The following is a 20,640-nucleotide window of genomic DNA, read 5'->3' on the forward strand; positions in this document are numbered from 1 at the left end:
AAATGATCAATTGATATCTACTTTGTCATAGAAAAGGTGTATATAATCAGGACTATATTTGACCTATATTCTGCCTGCCCGCCTGCCTGCCTGTCATCCTTTTGGTTCTTTCTTTCCCACCTTGACGCCAAAACGCCTCTTCACAAGATGTATGTCCAGTTCCGGGGTTCGTTGTTTTGTGTGTGTTTCTGACATACAGAACAACAACAAAGTTACTCATTACGACATTGACCACCGACCGACGCAACCAAAAAAAAAGAAATGCTCAACAACAACAACAACAACAACTGTCAACAGACACGAAAAAAGGGGAATAATCGCTTTACTACTGCATCTCAACATCCGGGGTCGTCGTCTCCTCCTCCTCATCTCCCCAAAGACCCTCCAGCTTGAATTCCTTGGCCCACTCGGTCACGATCACCTTCTGATCCGCTAGGGGCTCATCAGCGGCGGCAGCAGGCTTGCCACTAGCAGGAGCAGTAGCAGTAGCAGTGGCGGTACCAGCTACAGCCAAGACGGGAGCGTCGGTCCAGCCCTGGATACGACCGTCGCGCCAGTCGGTCACGACGGTCATGGCAGCAGCCTGGATGTTGGGGATACCGCCCCTGCCCAGCCTGCCGCGCTTGCGGGCCACCTGGACGAGGAAGTCCATGGTGGGGTCGCCGTTCTTGGGGTTGCGCAGCAAGGGGGGAAGGTCGTACACCTTCATCATCTTGTCCATCAGCTCCGGGGTGGCCGACAGGCGCTTGAGCAGAAGCGTCACGGCGGGGACCGGGTCCTCGATCTGCTTGGGCGGGATGGCGTTGAGGAGCACCAGGTGGGCGTGCGCCTCGGTCTGGTTCTTGGGCGTGAAGGTGGCGTTGCCGGCGGTGGAAGGGAACACGATACCGGGAGAGTCGAGCAGCGTCAGCTTGCTGTCGATCTTGACCTGGCGGATCGAGGTCGTGACGCCGGCCTCGGCGCCGGCAGGGCAGGCGTTGTGCTGGCCGCGGCTGTTGCTGAGGCGGGAGAGGAGCGCGTTGATGACGGAAGACTTGCCCACGTTGGGGTAGCCGATGACGCCGACCTGGATGGAGCGCTTGAGGTTGCGCGAGACGGCATACGACTTGAGCGCACGGAAGAGAGCGGCGCTGGTGCTCTGGACGGTGATGTCGCGGTGCTGGAAGGTGTGGGCGTTGGGAGCAGGGTTGGACGCGCGCAGCGGCAGCGTGGGGAAGTAGCGGCGCAGGTGGGTGAGCCAGCCGCGGAGGACCGGGGGAGGGATCAGATCGACCTTGTTGAGGATGAGGATCAGACGCTTGCCACCGTGGGCGGCAGCCATGACGGCACGCTCAACGTCCCTCGAGCGGGTGCCTTCGGGGTCACGGGCGTCGAGGACGTAAAGGATGACATCAGCCTGCTCGACAACCTGCTTGAAGACCTTGTCGAAGGCCTTGCGCGAGGAGGCGCCGCCGGGAACCTCGATAACGCCGGACTGTGTGGGTTCGCCATCGGCCTCGTCGTCGGACTCATCGTCATCGTCCATCTCGTCGCCGCTCTGGAGCTCGCGGTCGTACTGCTCGGCAGCTTTCCTGGCGCTGGCTACCAGGGCAGCAAGGGGGTTCGACTCGTCGTCAACGTCGCTGCCGTCCTCCTCCATAGCATCGTCATCGTCCATCAGATCATCATCGAACTGCTCGACATGGCCATCGGCGTCGGTCTTGGTGTCCTGGCCGGTCTTGGCCGCCTTGGCCATCTCACGACGCTTCTGCTCCTGTTCCTTTCTCCGGATGCGGTCCTCCTCGATCTGGTTCAACAGCTTCTCCTTGTAGGGGAACAGGTTCGGGATACCGGGGTCCTTCTTGAGCTTGGAGCGCCATTCTGGGTTCTTCTTGGCGAGCTTTCTCGTCTTGCGTTGCTTCGCGGCCGAGGCCTTCTCGATCTTGTGCCTGAGGCGTACGGGGGTACGCTTCGATTTCGGCTCTGTTTTGGGATAAAAGTCAGTCAATGAATTGGATTGTATTTATAAAAGGTTAACTGACTTTTGGGCTTGGTTATCGATGGCATTTTGAAAGATATGCTGCTCCTGGTGTCAAAAAGGAGGTACAGGAGGAGAAAAGAGGATGGGACAGCAAGGTTAAGCAGCAAATCCAGTCCCTACTCTGGGCGGCTGTACTGATTGATGGCCGTCAAAAAATTATAGTGGAGGAACAGTTTGTGCCACTGCTGACCGCCCAGATAAACTCTGATAAGTGCAGGGGTCCGCCGTCAAGCTCCACCAAGATTCCAGAAGTCCCCGCTTCGGATGTGGGGTTACGCGTGCCTGTAAGTTACAGTCGTATTGTATGTTCAAGTTATGTTTCATCAAACGTGAAATGTAAAATACAATGATACAACTGCCCATATTCTCTATCATGAACTATTACTCTCTAAGCAAGTAATTTGCACTGTCTTTCCAAAAAGAGAACTTTAGGTCGGTCCGTCTCAAAAGTCAAACGCTTGTCTGCCATGACGATGCTCAAATCCACCGGACCGTCTCTCAAAATGCAGTTGTCGTCAAGCACTTGTTCATACCACACATGGACGTTGTACGCCTTCTTGAGTGTTTGGATCATCATAGATTCGACAGAGCACCATGCCCGCTCGTGTAGCTGATCATCGCTTAAACTGATAACGGCATTGCACTGTGCAATGATCATGGGCAGAGCAGACACTCCTGACATAGGGTCGTCTTGGTCTACGCAGACAAAGTCCTGAAGCAGCAAATCATGTTAGCATGGAACACAAAGCACAGCACGAAGTTTGGAAGCTAACATACCACCCAGACCCCAAGCCTATCACGCTTTACGTGAGGGTGCATCTTCAAAAACTCTTCCGTGGCCGCAATCATTCGTCGGTATTGGCTATGGTTGCCATCATCCGGTGTCTTTGCGTTAGGCTCCTTGTTAATCCATCGGTAAGAGAAGAATATCAGGTAATCTGCCCAAGTTTTCGAACCATTTCCACTCTCAGGAGTCTTCGAGGCCTTGAACTCCTGGGCCAAATTGTCGCTTGACCGTGGAAATTTGCCAAAGGCCAAAAAGTCCGAGTAGGGCACAAACCTCAAGACATCAAACATAGCTCTCTTATCAGCATCTTCAGCTAAGGACTCTGCATAGACACGTCGGAGTTCCGATATGGAGCTGTCCGGGTCGCCGCCTCCAGCAAGAAGGACAGGTCGCAGTCGCTCTTGAAATAGCTCCCGGTATCCCTTGCGGAGCTTCGACTCCTTGTGTAGCAGACTCGATGTGTTAGAGTCGTCATCCACGCCTCCGGCTTGGCGGCGAAGGCCTTCAAGAACCATGTCTTGCGCCTTAGCATCTCCTGCGAAAGTTGCGTAGTCAAGCGCGCTATAGCCGTGGCCATCAGTGACGCTCATGTCTGCACCAGCATCGATGAGCTCTCGCAGGTACTGGCGATGTTCGTCGGAGGGCTCCTTGCACAAAGCAAGGGCAGGCGTGCATCCTCCGTCGTGAGAGTTGAACTGTTGCAGGGCCGCATCCCGCTGTCCGTCGAGTAGAAGTGCCCGTCCGTAAAAGAACCGGCCCATGGCCACCACATTCACGTCCTCAAATGTTCGAACCAGTGTTAGGGCTTCGAATGCAGCCCGAACCGCCTTTTTCGCGTCTCCTCGTGCTGCGTAGCATAGAGAGAGACGGGAAAGACCGATGGTTTCCCAAGTTATTGCATCCTTTAACCACTGTTCTCTTGTAGCTGCATCCAGGTCTTGCGAATCGATTGTATCCTTGATTTGACGAGACCGTTCAACGCGTTCAAGTAGCTGATTTGTCGCTAGTTCCAGCAACGACTCGTCCTGACGCTGCTGGGACAATTGGTAGTTGACCATGCCGAGATTTCCGATCGACCGGCACGTGAACTGCTCCGCCTGGAATTCCTTTGCCGTGTCGTACTGAACCCGAAAAGCACGCTTTGCATCATCCAGCAGGTCCATGTGCCGATAGATGACACCAAGCTCACCACTGGCTTCGATACGCAGCTCACTTGATGCTGTCATGGCCATTGCTTGCTCGAGAAAGTCTTTGGCCTGCTCGTACTTGCCAAACCGTCTGTATGTACCACCGAGCTTGGTGAAAACGAACTGTTTGTAACGGTCACCCTTCGGGATGGCACTGGAAGCAGCAGCCCCCGATTCGCAGAGAGCAAGCGCACTGGAAAAGTTACGCAACGCCATCTCCAGGTTTCCGCTACGGGTGTATTGTTGCCCTTCTTCCATCAGCCTCTCAAAGGAGCGGACCGCCTCCACCATGCTGGCGAGCGACGAAGGTGGCTGACTTCCAACATCCCGATATTGTTTGTAGGATTCTCCATCCGGTGGTCCAAGTACTGGCGCGTCTTGTATGAATCCTCGACTGGAATCGAAGTAGAAGAGAGTCGCGTGCAATGCGTCTGCTGGCACTTTTGTTCGGTGGAGTACACCGGCTCCGACAGTGTAACTCATATCGCGAGTATGAAGAGCAGTCTCGACCTGCTTGATGTGGACAATCTTGCCGGTATTCTCGACGATGGAGTACGACTGATGTGGCACATAGGCTGTCCCGTGGCTTTTCCCTGTGCCGCTCCAGGCGATCCTGTATTGGGCATATGGCGTGCCCAGCGCGCCTTTGGCTTCTGGGTCTGTAACATCATATTGGTGATCGCGGCCTTCGCCCGCAAGGATCCAGCTTTGAGCAAAAGGCTGGTGTGAATGGATAGCGAAGTCGCGATTTCCTCTGTGACCATCCGGCAGCCAGACGTGCAACCGCCAAAGCTCATCAATCCTATTGTCTTTGATGAGACTGCATAGAGGGACGCTGAGGAAGCCTTGTGCACTACGGGACGCGCCCGGTAGAAGTGGCGCAAGGACTGGGTCGGTAACTGCGTCTCTGACAAGTCCCCATACAAACTCCAGGTCGGCGCCATCAACAGGCTGGCCCTGTCGGGCCTTGTGACGCAGCATTGAGACGCCAAGTGCGAGATGGACCAGTTGCCACGATGCTTGCGACTCGGGTGAGTTGTCTTTGGTTTGAAGAACAACATTATCGAGCCATTCCCTTATCGTGAAAGTGTCCCTCTTCGGCTGGATGGTGAGCCCGGTGTTTGATATGATCGAGCGTGCGTGCTCTGAGATACCTTCAGACACCTTTGTGGCCGTGATGACCCCAGTGATAATCTGGATGAGCGCCGAGCGAGAAACATCCAGGTGTTGAGCATCGTGGCCTTCATTATTAAGCTTGCCTGTAGTCATGGCTGCTAAGAGCGGGGAGATGTCAGCAACGCCATGGGGACAATTTTCTGGGAATCTCACTGTGACTTACTGGGATCAGGCACAATCGACTGAAATCAGCTAGGGTATCAAGAACGTAACTCTGCATAAGATCGGGTATCAGAAGCGGAAAGGAAGATGAAGAGGACGACAACCGGGTATCTTTTCAGCTGTTCATGGGTTTTGATCATGTCAAAGGTGAAAAGTCAAAGTCTGCCCGATGACCAAGGCATAATCCCCTTTTGGTTGTAAGCGGCTTCTGACCGTCCATTTTGTCTGAGATGTTACCAATCGTGCCACACCATAACGGTGCTCAGCCTCGGAGCCTCCAACTAACGAACGAGGCAGGGCAACGGGCTCAATTGGCTACGAGATACGTGACGACCAACGCCCCGGAAAAGCGGTAAGAGGCATAATGGCAAAGCTTAATTGCCACTCTTCTTTGATTTTAAGTTCAGCCTTGGAGATAATCGGCGTTAGCTGCCTGAGGGCTGATGTGATAAAATGTCTTGGTGTGATGAAAGATGGTGTTTACGGGTGAATGCCGACCTTATCACCGGGGGGCCAAGCCTGTTTGGGGTCCCCCGCACAGCGGCCGCAGTCGGGATAACGACTGCCGAATCGGTGCGAACAATGGCGCAGTGGGTTAGGGTTCTAGCCGTACTTGGCTGCCCATGCCGTCCGCCCGCCCCGAGTCATCCACGACGTCTCCCGTACAACCCGGCCCCGTGTCAACTGATCCGATCACCGCAGCCAAGTGCACCGTTGATCTTTTGAATCATTTGAATATTCAAGCTACTAGTCAATCCGTGGGGAACAGTAAGCTCAAAGTACGTTCACACCAGCATGACTAATCAAACAAGTTCAGCGTCATGCTGCCAACTATCGCAACACAAAGCGAAAGACTCATGCAAAAGCATAGTATTAACTGTTGTTCTTGAAACTTAATGCAGGCAAAATGGGAAGCACCCTTATAGCAACATCGGGCGCGGACTTCTCCGCGCCCCCCGTTCAGGTCACATTCGATGGCCTCCTGTTCGACATGGATGGCACCATCATTGACTCTACCGCTGCTGTTGAGAAGCACTGGGAGGCGTAAGTCCAATTTCTTCTAGGTGGACATGGTTTTGATTATTCATGGTCACATTCACAATCTCAATATGGAGATACACTCGAGTGTCTGTCCGGCCTTGGAAGATGCAGATAGCACAAGGCAAGACAGTCAAGAAGGGAACCGGAATACCCTTTACCACAAAGATACCAGGAGTCACCACTTCGTGAAGTTGGTCTCGTGTATACAATTTATGGGACTTGCTGACAGATTTCAACATAAACAGCATCGGTAAGGAGATCGGGCACTCGCCCGAGGTCATCCTCCAGTAAGTCAACACCTCCACCATCACCACCACCAGCATACCTCCCGGCCACTCAACGATTCGACAAGTTTGTCAACTAACTGGTAATTTCTCTATGACTCAGGACCTCCCATGGCAGAAGAACCATTGATATGCTCAAAGAACTTGCCCCGGAAAAGGCAACTTGGGAGTGTAAGTCAATTTGCAGTCCGAGCCGGAGACTGGCCTGCAGTTTGTCAACCAAAAACACACCGCACTAACAACACTGAATCACGCCAGACGTTCAGCACATGGAGGGTCTTCTCCCTAAGAAATATGGCGACGACGCGGTTGAGATCCCCGGTGCCCGCGCCCTTCTTCAGGACTTGATTGATCGAAAGAAGCCGTGGGCCATCGTTACTTCAGGTACCAAGCCGCTTGTTTCTGGGGTAAGTGATTTTGCTTTTGTTATACTCGATTCACTAGTCAGTTACCACTTCACTCGTGCGCTTTGTTGTCAATAGCCCTCTGTTACTCTGTCTAGTTACTTCGCTCCTTCATTAAATTCACTACACCCCTTCTGCAATGGTCCCGTAGTAAGAGGTACCATTACTCCCCCGCATCGGCCCATCAGACTCACGTTTCTAAATTTCTCTTTACACACTCTCCTACACGCACTCGTCTATGGACTCTTCAGCACAATTTTCTACCCGATCTTCTACGTACTATCCTCGACGGGTTTGCGCTTTGTTCTTCTTCACATATCCGTCGTATCAACATCCTGCATTTTTTTCTCTTACATTTTCCCGTACTCTACTCGCTCTCCCATATTCGTTATCATAATCACGGGGTTCAAATTACTTCCTTTCGTGTCTACGCTTCAACCTGCTCCTCCATGCCCACCTACTCACATGTATTGAATCGTTCCCACTCTGGCTTCAGTACGTCGTCCACGCTTTCCACTCCTATCCTGACATCTTCGATTTACTTCTCTTGTGCCACCCTCCTGCTCCGTCGTCTGCCCCCGTCCCTACCTACCTGCTACACGATGATAATCCCTAATCTAAACATCCCAACCACTCCCTCCCTCACTCCCTCCCTCTCCATTAACACCTACCTCATCACCACAACTCTCGCCTCTCCAAGCCACAAGACAAACCTACTAACAAAAAACAGTGGCTAGACGTCCTCTCCCTCCCCCACCCGCAACACCTCATCACCGCCGAATCCGTGCTCAACGGCAAGCCCGATCCCGCCTGCTACCTGCTAGGCCGCGACCGGCTCGAACTCTCTTACCCGGGCAACGCCGAGGTCCTGGTGCTGGAGGACGCACCCGCGGGAATCCGCGCCGGGAAAGCGGCCGGGTGCAAGGTCGTTGGCTTGGTCACCAGTCACACGGTTGAGCAGGTGCTGGAGGCGGGACCGGATTGGGTGGTGAGGGATTTGAGGAGTGTTAGGTTTGTGCCTGTGCCGGAGGAGGGTAGTGAAGAAAGAAAGGTTACTTTGGAGATTAGGGATGCTTTGGTTTTGAAGAATTAGAACTAGACTAGAGTTTGGGAACATGGGTGGTTTTGGGAGGGGTGGTTTTGGGAGGGGGGAAGGGGGGATTGGTGGTGAGATAGATGGATGGGAAGGGTTGATTGTGGTGGATTAGACTAGACTTTGGTGTTGGCATTAGAGAGAGGAGTCGGTGCTGTCGGTGAAGTTGTATAGAGGTTTTTCCTATATTTTTATAGACGGATTGACAATTGGTGAGATTTTTTCCAAGAAAATGTCCTACCGATTTATGATTTGCACGGTCGGTTGTCGAACACTCTCTTGCCCCTTTCACTGTCGTCAAGTGTAGAGGCACCCCACCCCCCAGAGACGAGGTTGAACCTCTCTTTCCTCTCTCTCTCTTCCAGTCTTCCAGCCATATCATCGCTAGTTAACAGCCATATGCACACAATCCTGAATCACCTCTAAGCTCGTCTTCTGTCCAGAAGAAGCGTATTAGACTCCCACCCCGGGACTGACTGGTGTCGTACGAGACAACCCCCAACCAAGCCAAGGCTCCGTCATCAGACATCAGACATCAGACAGCCAAGACAAGATAATCTCAGGAGGAGCCAGACAGGCATACAGCAAAGACATACATAGTACAGATTAGTTAGACACAGGCAGAAGACAGACAGACAGACATACAGACAGACAGACGGATTATTAGACACTAGAACACACAGCTTTCAAGAAATAAGGGTTCGAGACACAACAACTAGAGACGGGAACCAAGACGAACAGGTGTTTGTCCTGCTGCAGCCTGGTTGGTATATCCGCTCCCGAGTCTTTCTTTGTCTTGTCAATTTCAATTGTGCGTTCGCCTCGCCTCACCTGTTTCTCAGTTTCCGACGACACCAGCTTGTCTTAAAGAAGAATGAGAACGAAGTCATCCCAGGTTCTTGGGTTCAGGTTACCTATCTTCCCCTCGAACCGAACTCAGTTTCTCAACCAACGTACCTGTGAAGCTTCACTTTCTCAACCTTCCACCAACCATCCAGCCGGTCCCCAACCGAGCCCTCCCGTCATCTATTGACGGCTTGTGCGCCCGTGTGTCTGTCCACCTCCACCTCTCTCTCTCGGTCCTTGGAAGGTTCGGAGGGGTCGAATTCGTTTCGGCCGAAATTCGTCAGCGAGCATTGAGGGCTGACCCGTTTCTTAGTGCCAGATATCGGTCTTCGGTGAGATTAAAATATCCAGGCACCAAGTCATAACATAACAGCAGCATTTACTCCCCCGTTTTCTCGACATGCCTTGTACTCTTCCATTTCCTTCTTCGTCGCCTTTAGCTTTCTCAGTTTGGTGAGGACTTCAGAATGAGTTTCTCTGTTCCCAACAACAACTTAAGACTCGGAGAAACAACTGTGGTGGCATTCTGTGTCACCACACTGTAATAGCCCAAATCCCATCTCTGGTTTTTTAGGTTGTTTTCTGGCTTTGCTTGCTTGCTTGCTTGCTTGCTTGCTCGCCTAGGTACGAAGATGAATCCAAGACAGAGAGAGAGCAAGACAAGACAAGAAGAACAGACCCCAGCCACGTACGATGCTCATCTGAATCTCCTTTCCTTGGCCCCTGGTCTGGTCTGGTTCGTGCTTTCAATTCCCGACAGAGTGTACTACGCATGAAAGTACATTTTGTAGGGACGAGAGTAAAGTCACTTTTGACTTTCCTTTTTACATCGATGAATCCTCAACCATCGGTATTCCCTGTATTGACTGGTACGTGGTCATGTTTGGAGACGTGTAGATCGGTCCTTGTGCAAAGAAGAGTGGAACTAGGGGTGGCGAATTACAGACCACGTAGGAAGGAGTGGAAAAAGGGACACATAAAAAAGTAAAAGAAACCAAAACAGAAAGAGATTCGGGGATATCCACAACGGCAGTTGATTTCGCCTCCACGAGAGAACGAAGGTTACATTCTCACTTATCACAACAAGTAGAATTTTTCTGTTTGGACCAGCATGTCAGCGAATACACAAAAACACCGCACCGCACCGCACCGCACCGCACCGCACCGCACCGCACCGCACCGCACCGCAAGCTTGCGACACAACGTGTAGTGCAGTGTAATGTAGTGGATAGGGGGAGCTTACGGTATAAGGTTTATCAGGAAATTAAGCATCCGCGGCATGACGATGGTCATGTGTGTTGAACCAAGTTGCCAACAACACCGCGACTCACCCAACCCGCAGACGTAAATCCTTCGAGTTCCAAGGTTGCGCGGTCTACGACTTCTCACTGCTACCGTGTCTCCGTGTCTCTCCGCAAAGTCTTGCTCTCCCAAGATCTCCCCAAGCAAGCGAGAATCGCAGCCGCGATTCGTTTCCGTAGATGCAACTCTAATGCCGCCGCTTTCCTGGCGTCTTATCGGTAGTCAAGGGTTATCGTAATCAAAGGAACTCAATTCCTGCGCAAGATGACGACTGGGTTTCCTCCACTCAATCTCCCGAACGGGGGCGGCCCCGAATGCCCTCACCGCCGGGCCCCGTTCTCCACGACATTCAAGCACCGAGCGGAACTCCGGGGGCCCAACCCGCAAGAAAACGAAAACGGCTCTGGTTCCCACAAAAGCATGTCGTCGTTATCCTGTTTTGAGAGTTCACCCGGTCCCTTTCCTCCGTACTGTGCAAGGCGCCTCGACGTTTACGACGTAGCGTAGTCACTCTGCCGCTTTCTACCAGAGTTCCATTCCAACAAGTGTGACACGATGATAGGTGATGGGTAGACGATCAGCTCTTGGCCTGCTCCTGTCTAACGTTGGTTGAGCTCTTTTTGGCCTGCAGGCCGAGGACGTGAGAGGCAGAGGGGGACAGTGATCATCTACCGGTCTCCATCTACCCAGCCGAAAGCCAACTAGCCCCCCCGCCCTCATGTATGTAGCTAGCCAGGTACACTAGGCAGCCAAGTTGTCAGGCAGTTGAGGAGAGGTGTGTACACAGCACTGTGTGGTCCAAAGTCAGTGTACATAGTACTTCTTCCCATCATCGGTCCATTCATCGCTCACCACCCAGTCTCCAACAAAACTCGTCAATGTCCATACCCCCCCGCCGAGCCCGCGTACCCGCCGCCTCGAAGCAGGGAATGTGGGAAGGGGAAAACTCTCTTACCTGCCATTCGTCAACCGCCTCAAACTCCTTGCTGAAGATGGTGTCATTGGTGACAGTACAGGCATGGCCCAATGCCGCCAACCTTTGTGGCTTTGTGGGGAGCAACATGAGGGGGGTCAGGTCACATCCGGATACTCCCCCAGAGACAGCAGTCAGAGACCGTTTTCTCCCTCCACCCAGTTGCCCGTCTGTTGTCTCTTCTCTCTTTCGTCTCCGCTTTCGATTCTTGGTGCCGAGACATGGGGTGACACAGGTAAGATACTGTGTTGAGACAACGAGTAAGGACCAATCGTGTTCGTAGATGTATGGATATGAAGGCGAGAGGGGGGGTCCATATGGGGTACAGATAGACCTTGATGAGAAGCCAACGAAGGGACAACACCCTGCCTCGTGGCTCAAGTTGGCGAAGGGAAGAGCTTCTCTTTTCGTTACCCTTGCTAGCATATCGTTGTGGCCGTTGAGCTCTGATTGTACGCCACAACCCCCGAATTGAAGAGCAAAGGTTGATCTAAGGAGTCCTTCTTCCTAGGCTGATGCTGATCCCGATATCTCCCAGAGCACGAGGTCTGTTTTTTCAACCGGCTGCGTGAAACGATATCTGTGGGCTTGCTGAAGCCCTATCAGGCTACCCTTCGAGCCCGATTCTGGCCATGTTATCCGCTGGAGAAAAGACGGGGACTAGGAAAGACCTCCGGCCAGAACGCAAATTGAGAATTGCCCCCAAGCACCGTACGCCCGCTAGCCTTCCTTTTTTTTTTCCTGCATTGTCCAATTCGCTGAACAGCGTGCTGTGGATACAGAAAGAGAATCAAAAGGGTGGGAAGAGGGTTGCAGAACAGATGGACACGGATGGTTGGTGAAAAGCTTTGCGGCTTCGGCGTGCTGGTGTTGGTCTTCTAGACTTCCTTAGCTTGGGAAATTAAGTCGTCCTGGTGTACCCGTAGGAGGAGTGGCGGTGGCGACATCATTCGAGCCCGCAACCTAGGCCCATGTACCGGGATTTTCGTTTCACCCGCAACACTGCACCATTTTAAATACCTAAAAGCAGTGAGGCTTTTCTCAACTGTTTTGCGGCTGAGAACCACGCTGCCATCTCGACGGTTCATGTCAAATTTCCGGGGAACTTGTAATTTGAGAATTGCGTTCGCACGATAAATCGGGCTTGCGCGTTGATTTTGTCCCATAGATGGTAAAGATTTGCGTCTGCGGGGGATCGACAGTGAACGACAATCCAGCCAGACGGTAAGCTATAATTCTTTGTTAGCGCGGTTCTTGTAACAGGGGTCTGCAAAACTTCACAGAAAAACAACGGGACAACCACATTCAAAACGGAAGATTGGACCAAGTGTATAAAGCCTCCAAAACGCATCTGGTTGATACCAACTTCTTGCATGAAATGTGGTCGAATGGTGGTTGAGTTGCGAAGAGTGCGTAGTGAAATCTCTGATATACGGGCTGCATTTGTTCCGAAGGAAAGTGCAAGACATTTCGGACCCAGATTGGTGGCTGTTCCTGGAGCAGGCAAACACCCGCCCGAATTCATCATGGACTGACGTATGCCTTCATGTTGTTTTCTTGGACACTGTCGCACTCCCGCCTGTCTCGACGGGGATGAACACAGACTCACTCAATTCCGAAGAACAGGCGGGCGTTGAAGATGAAATGACAACGGACAGCTCCTGCAAGGTCCCGGCCGCTCACACTTGTCGACCTCAAAAGATAGGGGAGTGTACCCTACTATGTATAGACGTTGGCGTAGATTGACATCATATCAGGAACGGATACAGGCGTATTCCCCGAAATAGTCGGCGATTTGCGTAACCGTCAGTGACATCTGCTTCTCTTGAGTAACCAAGCTAGTAACTTCCACAAGCCCCAGAGTGAAGCCCAGATGGATGTAGGTATTTCCATCTCACACGGTGCTAGCAAGCACAAGCAAGGCTGCTGTAGCAACTGCTGTGGACATATAAGCATGGCCTGGCTCTACGTGTATAATGACGCCTCGGAGAAGCTCGCTACGCCACCTCTGCAAGCCATCGTGATCGACGGCTACTGATGTCCTGCTTTAGTCGGGCGTTGCTTGCTGCAGGAACAGGAGACAGGCGAGCAATCAAGTGATGTTGTCTGAACCACTTGACCGCAGGATTGCTTGTTGGTCATGTCGAAAAGCTAGATTGCGGCTCAAATCGCGGGACGAAATTAGAGCCCATGTTGTGTAATTAATTCTGTCGTACAATGGCCCCCACGCCTGCAATGACGACTCCTTCTACCAAGAGGCATATCCCTTGGGTTGCCCTGTCCCATTCAGCGTTCAAATCTCCAGATTTGAGTGTTCAACCTGAAAGGTCCGTCTCCGCGGCTCTCCTTATCAACACTGAACCTTTCCGGTGGCATTTTCGGGCAGAAAAGGTTTGATGGTAAAATGGCCGCGAGGAAGATGCGCGCGGCTACGCTGGCGGCGATTCGCTCCTTGTTGATGAATATACCAATTGCCGAAATGGGATCAGTCAAGAGCATTCGCTGCATATGCTCCAAAGCTCTCGTAAAGCCCACTCTGACCGTATATCGTATGCTTGATGAGCTTGGAAATGGTTGTGAGCTCAAGAGATCGATATCACGTCCCCACAAAGGACCCAAACTATTTCCCCATTTCCGGTTGATCGGCAGTGATCAATGCTCAACAGACAACGGGCGTCCTGGAAACCTTGCTAGGTTGTCCTGGCGTGTAGAGCGTGCCTGGTCATGCAAGGCGACCGAATTTTAATCGCACAAATTCTCGATTCCTCTATCATCAGTTCGTGGGCATTGGGGTTTGTAGGGGGTGAGTAAGTAGATGAGATATGAAGCATGCGGGAGTGACAGAGGCTCGAGAGAGGATAGGTGTGTCACGCGAGGATTGATGGGACGGCCAGCCATCACCCTTCAGATTGAAGTCTCCGTCGTTGATATTTGTCCTCCTCAAAGCCTGAACTTTGGTAGCTCACTCATGTATGGCCGTCCTGCATCTCGGGTACGAGTGCAATCGACAATAGCTCACTGGTTCATGTATCAAGCGATGTTCGTACCAAAGCATTGAAGATGTCGCATACCGTAAGCTGTGGGCGTTATGGTGGTAGTTTTTGTGGTTTTGTTTGATGTATGCGGTGGGGCTTCACGTTGACGCCAATCGTCCAGGTCGATCATAAGAGATGGATAAACGAAGCTCAAGATCCGCTGCATTGGTACACTATATCGCACATCATAAGATGATCGGTGTCTGGCTAATGATTCGGTGCGAAAGCATTAGTGTACTATGTGGTGTACGCTTGCTGGTCGAGGTATCCCACGTTTCTTGATCATCTTCAGAGCGGGAAGAACCGCGCTCTAATCAGGGTCGTTCAGCTGCTTACTGTGCAGCGCCCCGGGAATGAGTGAGAGCTTGCCATCGCCTGTCACCATAAGTATATCCACTGGAGAGCGTGCGGATCTTCGATTATTACGGTAGCCCAAGTGTTGGCTATGATCAATTGAAAGTTGGTCCGAACTCTCAACTATAGGTAGCTCCCAGCCCTTTTATATCAACGCCTCCATATCACTTACATGCTCAAAGACTCACACCCATCCAAAGGCATCACATTACTCATTACAACTTTCATCAACTCCCATTAACTCCTACACCTCTCATCAAATCCCATTCATTCCCATTAACTCCCATTCATTCCCATTAACTCCCATTCATTCCCATTGATTCCCATTCATTCCCATTAACTCCCATTCATTCCCATTGACTCCCATTCATTCCCATTGACTCCCATTAACCATTAACTCCCAATTCCGATAAATTCCCATTGTCCGGGGAGAGCAAGAGGGCAGGGGGATCTATTTGCATTGATACCCTACCCCAAAGTCCAAAATTTTGGAGAACAACCGGCACTACTACCTTAAGAAAGTCTTAGCAAACCTCGAGGCTCTCATTCACTCTCTGACCAAAATTTGGAGAACCGGGGGATCCATTTGCACTACTACCCTAAATCTTGGCAAACCTCGAGGCTCCCAAATCTCATTGACTCTCAGAGTCTCAGCTCATTACACCCCTTCGACTTCAATTGACTTCTATTGATTCTGGTTGACTTTCATTGCCTTTGGTCTTGTCGTTGCCTCTGGTTATTACTTCATTACTTCATTACTTCATTGCTTTACTCCAATGCTTTGCTTCATTGCTTTGCTCCAATGCTTTGCTTCATTGGTTCGATAGAGGGTGTTGCATTGGATTATAGAAGCCACCCTTCAGCGTGAATCTAGTGCCTGCAGCTGGCACGGGCCATTTTCTGACCAAACTTTTTCAATTGATCATAGCCAACACTTGGGCCACCGTAGATTATGGCCAATGCACTTCTTCGGAACGGCTAGGCCGACATGGGTGAGAAGGACGTGTGGGCTTCCCCGCAATCAGTACCACATTGGGACCAATGATGAGGAGCCTTTTGCCTATTGGAGGCTGATAGAGTATCTCCTCATATCTCAAGGCAGGTTGTTTAGTCAGGGCTGACCAGCGGGATGGGAGATGAAGAGGTTGTCCAGCACCCGGCACAGGAGATATCTCTTCAGATACGAAAGGCGGTTGGTCTTCCGCGTCCCTTACAACTTTTCAGATGATCACAGTGCTTCTTCCTGTGGGTGTTCAAGGGCCTGCGGGTGAGAACCTGGTAAGCGGTATGATACAGCTGTCCCGTCCACGGTAAACCTCCATGTTGGTGCTCATGGCGGAAGGAAGCTTGATGCGACGCTGTGCGCCGTGAAATATGATGGTCTGGTTCTCCAACCATGGAATGTCTTCACCTCCCTGTCCAGAGCAGCGCAATTTGAGTGAAGTCCATAAATAGAAGTGCAGCCCTCAATCCGGGTGCATAGATGTTGTATCACATCGCGGCGTCGCGCCGTGTCTCTTGCGTGTGCACCTGTAGAGCCGTAACGAATAATGACGGCCAGCAGGAATACCGCGAGTCCGGTTCGTTGGATCTAAGCGGTTGCTCAGAGGGGTTCATGAATGTTTTCAGTCATGATACTCCCAAGGCTGTGTGCAAATACCTTGACTTGGGATTTATCAGCGGATGGCACAACGCAATCTTGGAGCGGTGAGCGACCTACCTCGAGGCTGCCTGGCAGAGCAAAGAACACACCACAATGGCTGTGTGACCGGTCATTTCCAAGCACAGTTCTCTGGATGACAAGAAGTTGACAGTCGGATGCGACTCCGTGGTCGGTGACAACGAAGTATGCTTGAGATGTACGGATACTGTACCGCATGGAGCAGCGATGTATTCAAGTTCATCGGGAGAACCGGCGCTCTTGAGAAGGCTTCAGCTTGCTCAGCTGTGACCGCAACTGGGACGGCCCGGGTTGCTGCAGGAAAAGCCCCGGGTGCGAAGAAACGAATCAGGAGTGGGAGTAAGCGAACTGGTCCACAGAACACCAACCAGGTTCAGCATGACCGGCCAAGACAGAGTGTGAGGCCCAGGCGAGTGACCAGCGGAAACTTGATGCCATGTATCACAGCATGGAGTTATGCAAAGGTAGCTGCCGGGCCGCTGTGCACCTCCAGTTTAGCGAATTACCAGTCTCTCTGTTGCTCCCGAAGGATGGGAAATGCACATGCATCGAGTAATGAGGAGACCGGGCTGTCTGTCAAACATGACCTTGAATTGTAGGCTCCAGATTTGTTGACTGAGACCCTGATCGAGCCTTGAGAAGGTTGCTGTCGGTGGCGCTACGCCATCAGCCAGTTTCTACCCGTGGCCAGTGGGAGAGAAAGCGTGCCTGACTGTTGATTATTTGAGAAGTGATGCTGCTTTCTCGTCTGTCGATACGACATGTATCGGAACTGTCCTACCCAGAAGCACCAGCCAGAAGCACAGCCAGAAGCACGTCCAGAAGATGGGTTTTGTCTGCACGTAATTAACAATCTTCAAGCCCACACAGCAGGAGTATGTACCGGGCTCAACCCCATCTCCTACACTAGGAGGAATTTGGGTTCTGCTTGCGATTGGTCGCCTCGTCGGCTGGTGTGTACTGTGTGGCACCTGGGCCCGTCTCTTTCTGTTGGTGTGAGGGTGGTCGGAGGCGGTCCCGAACCAAGGTGCTCAGGGTGCTGTAGCGTACGGCGAGCATAGCGTAAGCTGAGATGTCCTGTAGCCGTAGTGTAGGTGGTAACGAGGAGTTGGTTGAGCGAGGGACGTCTGGAGTCAGCGGCTGGTGCCGAGATCGCACATCACCAGCGTCCAATCTAGGGCTAAGAGGATGCGATTGGCTTCAAGCCTTTACGGCCCCGTCATGTTCAAGCCGAAGGTGGGCCGGCGAGATGAGCGAAGGGGTGAAATCGAGATCACGATTCTGACGGTGAAAGGGTACTTGGGTGGTGAGCAGGAAAGGAATCAGAAATGCGCGGTGAGGTAAACATTCCCACTTGACGACTTCAAGGCGTGTGTAGAATTGCCATCCATGACTCGTGAGGTTGGAGAAGCCCAGAATGGAACTGATCATGAAGGACCAAGGCCGTGGCATCTTGGCAAAATTTGAAATGGCGGGGATGGCCTCTGAGAGAGGGGAGGGAAGAGCCCAGGGGAGAGGGGTGAAGAAAGATATGATGATGATGGATGGATGTCAAGCTGGACGGGACGGCAAGTGGAAGCCTGAAGAAGAGGAGGGAGTGAAGCTCCAGAAAGGAACGAGGAAGGTGCGCTCTGTAGTGATTGAACCAAGTCAACAGTGTATACCTCTGGCTCCACTCATCGCGCACTGGCAACTAACCGAACTGCGGTGCAGTGAAACGAATGCCTGACCATGTGCCACGCAGGCATTTCAATCTTACGCTAACTGTGCGGGCACAGTTTGGTCGGTTTTGACGTGAAAGTTCGGAAACTTTGCACGTGCAGAGGTCTTGGTAATTTACTGGGCACTTGGACAAATGCATTACTGTGTACATATGCTCCTTCCCGGGTCCCTGTAGTGCCTGCCAGCTCCGTGTCTGGACTCTGCAGGTGGCCCTCCGGACCGACTTCATGACGGTCATCCCTTCCTCAGCGACAACGTCAGCTTGGAGAAAATTCTGCACTTGCCCTTTGGAAAAAAAAAGTGTCACGATTGGGCTCGACAAAGCCGCTCAAATGTAAACCCTCACTCACTTGGTCACCTCGTTCCCAAAGTCAGCTTTCGGGGGTGGTGTACGGCCCCCATGATTTCGCCCATTCCAGACCAACGCTTCACTCGGATTTATCACAGACTCCCGATTGGGCGGTTCCTGCGCTAGAATCGTCAAGCCGTCATCCAAGCCGTCACTCCTCCCAAAGAAATCAAAGAGTTCTGTTCCTCATCTCGTGTTCGGTCTCACATTCCCCCACAGGCCACAGCACCGCAGACCACAACGGTTTTCTTGGGAGTCCCGGTATGTATGTAGGCCCAGCAGGTAAGTACTGTGTTTGCGTCTTGGGAGTTGGGACTCCGGTGGGACCATCCAGCTCGGGCCATATCAGTCATGCTAACCTAATCTTGGGGCTCCTCTTCTTTTACTAGACAATTTCCACCATTCGCACTAAAAAGAAACGCGCTCAACGGCGAGACTAGAAGACTCGGCCGTTTCCCGCGGATAGGCTATTTCGGCTACATCCATCACAAGAGCTACCACATACATACCCACCACTTCCACAGTAACCGCGTAACCGCAAGCTCTCTCCAGGTCCGCAGCGCCGTCCCGCGCCTCCACTGGCAGAGCTGGCTGCTGGCACACACTGACTCCGACACCCTCCACAGTTCGGCCTGTCTCTTGGACTCGCCAGTCTCCCTGCTGGCTGCTGGCACACAGCTCCAGCCCACACATCGGTCGTCTTCGTTCACAAACCAGTTGCTTGCAAGACAAAGAGCCACACCCATGCATCTCCCTGAAGAGTCCTAGAGCTGCACTGAGCCTGCATCGGGGCCAGGGATACAGCCGTCAAGCCAGCGTCAATTGGTCCATGGCACAGAGTCGATCCCTTTGCTCAAAACTCGGGCCATCTCAGCAAGAGCTGGGTCTGGTGTCTAGTCTACACTGGGCCTGCTGTATCTCCAGTCCTCTCTAAGTCCTCTCCAATGGCCAGGGACGGTTCCAGACAGGCACTCTGGCTCTCTGGGTTCCAGACAGCCAGGACCTCCATGATCATCTCGACCCCTGATGCCATGTTCGTCTTCGTTCACTCTGTGGGGCTCTGCAGGGTGGGATTCAAATCCCAGGGCGCATGGATGCGAGACGATTACCCATGGATGACGGATCTCAAAGGACCCGAAAAGAGCGTCGCTCTCTTGTCTCTTCCAGCTCCCCTTCAACCCTTCCATTCCCCCAGTGTCCCCTTTTCGCTGCACCACTCACAGCCCATTTCGTCTGTGCACCCAAGACGGGAACCCTGGCTGATGAAGCTCTCTCAAGCTCGCAACCCCAACCACACCAAGCGTCTTCTCCATATTGCACACTGTGTTACATCCTGTCAGCCATGTACCGATACCCCGTACTCCCAGCTTGTGGTTCTGATCCATCAGAGCACGAAATGCCCCGGGGAGTTGGTCAGCGGGTCGGCTAACCAACCCAAGATGTCGTGGTGACTGGTAAAGCTTATAAGTGCTGCTCTTACAGACCTGATATCTTCGAACCGGCTGTCCGGGGTTGCGAGTCTAGCAAGCCGTGACTTGGAGGTCGAGATGGATGTTGTAGGTATGTATATGCACGGAAACTTTGGTCAGGAGCGCCATCCCGTCTTTACAGTACAAAAGTCAAGAAAAAAAACTATCTCATCTGGACGATCAGGGCGACCGGGGGAGCCAGGGCGACAACCAGGGCAATCCCCCCCTGCTCCCTCTCCGCCGTGCCCAGACGTGGATCACTCGTGAGCCCCTGTCATGAACACCCACACTGCTTTGAGCACTTCCCTCCCGGCCATCCATCCATCCACTTTCCGCCTTAGAGACCCCCCCACCGAGGCTCCCACGTACAAAGTAGCCAGCTACCGGCCTAGCGCCGCCTCAACGTGTGCTTGCCCGGGCGCGTTGGTCGTCGACACTAGGCCAGCGGTACATGCCGATTAGATCTGTACAAGACTCCGTACACCTTGCTTGTGTTGCTGTTAAGGTTCTGGATCCTCTTCTTCCTGCTCTCATCCCCGTTCTCCCCGTCGAGCTGGCAGCACCTCACACGGCGCAAATCACAGCACATCTTGTCATCAAACCATATCCTCCTTCAACCGCCGACATCACCACTGAGGTTGCTTCCAGGCCAGAAAAGACTCACTCCCTCACTTCTTCTCATCCTGTAAGTCCCTGTTGTGATTTGTCTTTCTGGATTCAGGTTGCTTGTCCTTGCCGCCTTCAGGCTTGCTAGG

General features: G+C 52.4%; 3 protein-coding genes across 3 annotated transcripts; 1 reads left to right on the plus strand and 2 right to left on the minus strand.

The window, feature by feature from the left end:
• Positions 1–21: 21 nt before the first annotated feature.
• B0H65DRAFT_480120 (P-loop containing nucleoside triphosphate hydrolase protein) lies at positions 22–2,227 on the minus strand. The gene is made up of 2 exons (XM_062827561.1): positions 2,022–2,227; positions 22–1,962 (listed from the first exon to the last, which is right to left on the minus strand). Exons 1-2 carry the CDS (start codon positions 2,044–2,046, stop codon positions 326–328), a joined length of 1,662 nt encoding a protein of 553 aa, XP_062677019.1. The 5' UTR covers positions 2,047–2,227; the 3' UTR covers positions 22–325.
• Positions 2,228–2,304: 77 nt separating this feature from the next.
• B0H65DRAFT_334763 (uncharacterized protein) lies at positions 2,305–5,558 on the minus strand. The gene is made up of 3 exons (XM_062823552.1): positions 5,334–5,558; positions 2,798–5,265; positions 2,305–2,732 (listed from the first exon to the last, which is right to left on the minus strand). The coding sequence occupies exons 2-3, from the start codon at positions 5,261–5,263 to the stop codon at positions 2,409–2,411; spliced, it is 2,790 nt and encodes a 929-aa protein (XP_062677020.1). The 5' UTR covers positions 5,264–5,265; positions 5,334–5,558; the 3' UTR covers positions 2,305–2,408.
• A 258-nt stretch (positions 5,559–5,816) lies between these two features.
• Positions 5,817–8,185, plus strand: B0H65DRAFT_480123 (HAD-like domain-containing protein). The gene is made up of 6 exons (XM_062827562.1): positions 5,817–6,111; positions 6,235–6,376; positions 6,619–6,660; positions 6,761–6,828; positions 6,916–7,064; positions 7,792–8,185. The coding sequence occupies exons 2-6, from the start codon at positions 6,240–6,242 to the stop codon at positions 8,152–8,154; spliced, it is 759 nt and encodes a 252-aa protein (XP_062677021.1). The 5' UTR covers positions 5,817–6,111; positions 6,235–6,239; the 3' UTR covers positions 8,155–8,185.
• Positions 8,186–20,640: the final 12,455 nt, after the last annotated feature.

The sequence above is a fragment of the Neurospora tetraspora genome (assembly GCF_033439725.1).
Source record: "Neurospora tetraspora strain CBS 560.94 chromosome Unknown B0H65scaffold_9, whole genome shotgun sequence".
Taxonomy (NCBI): Eukaryota; Fungi; Ascomycota; class Sordariomycetes; order Sordariales; family Sordariaceae; genus Neurospora; species Neurospora tetraspora.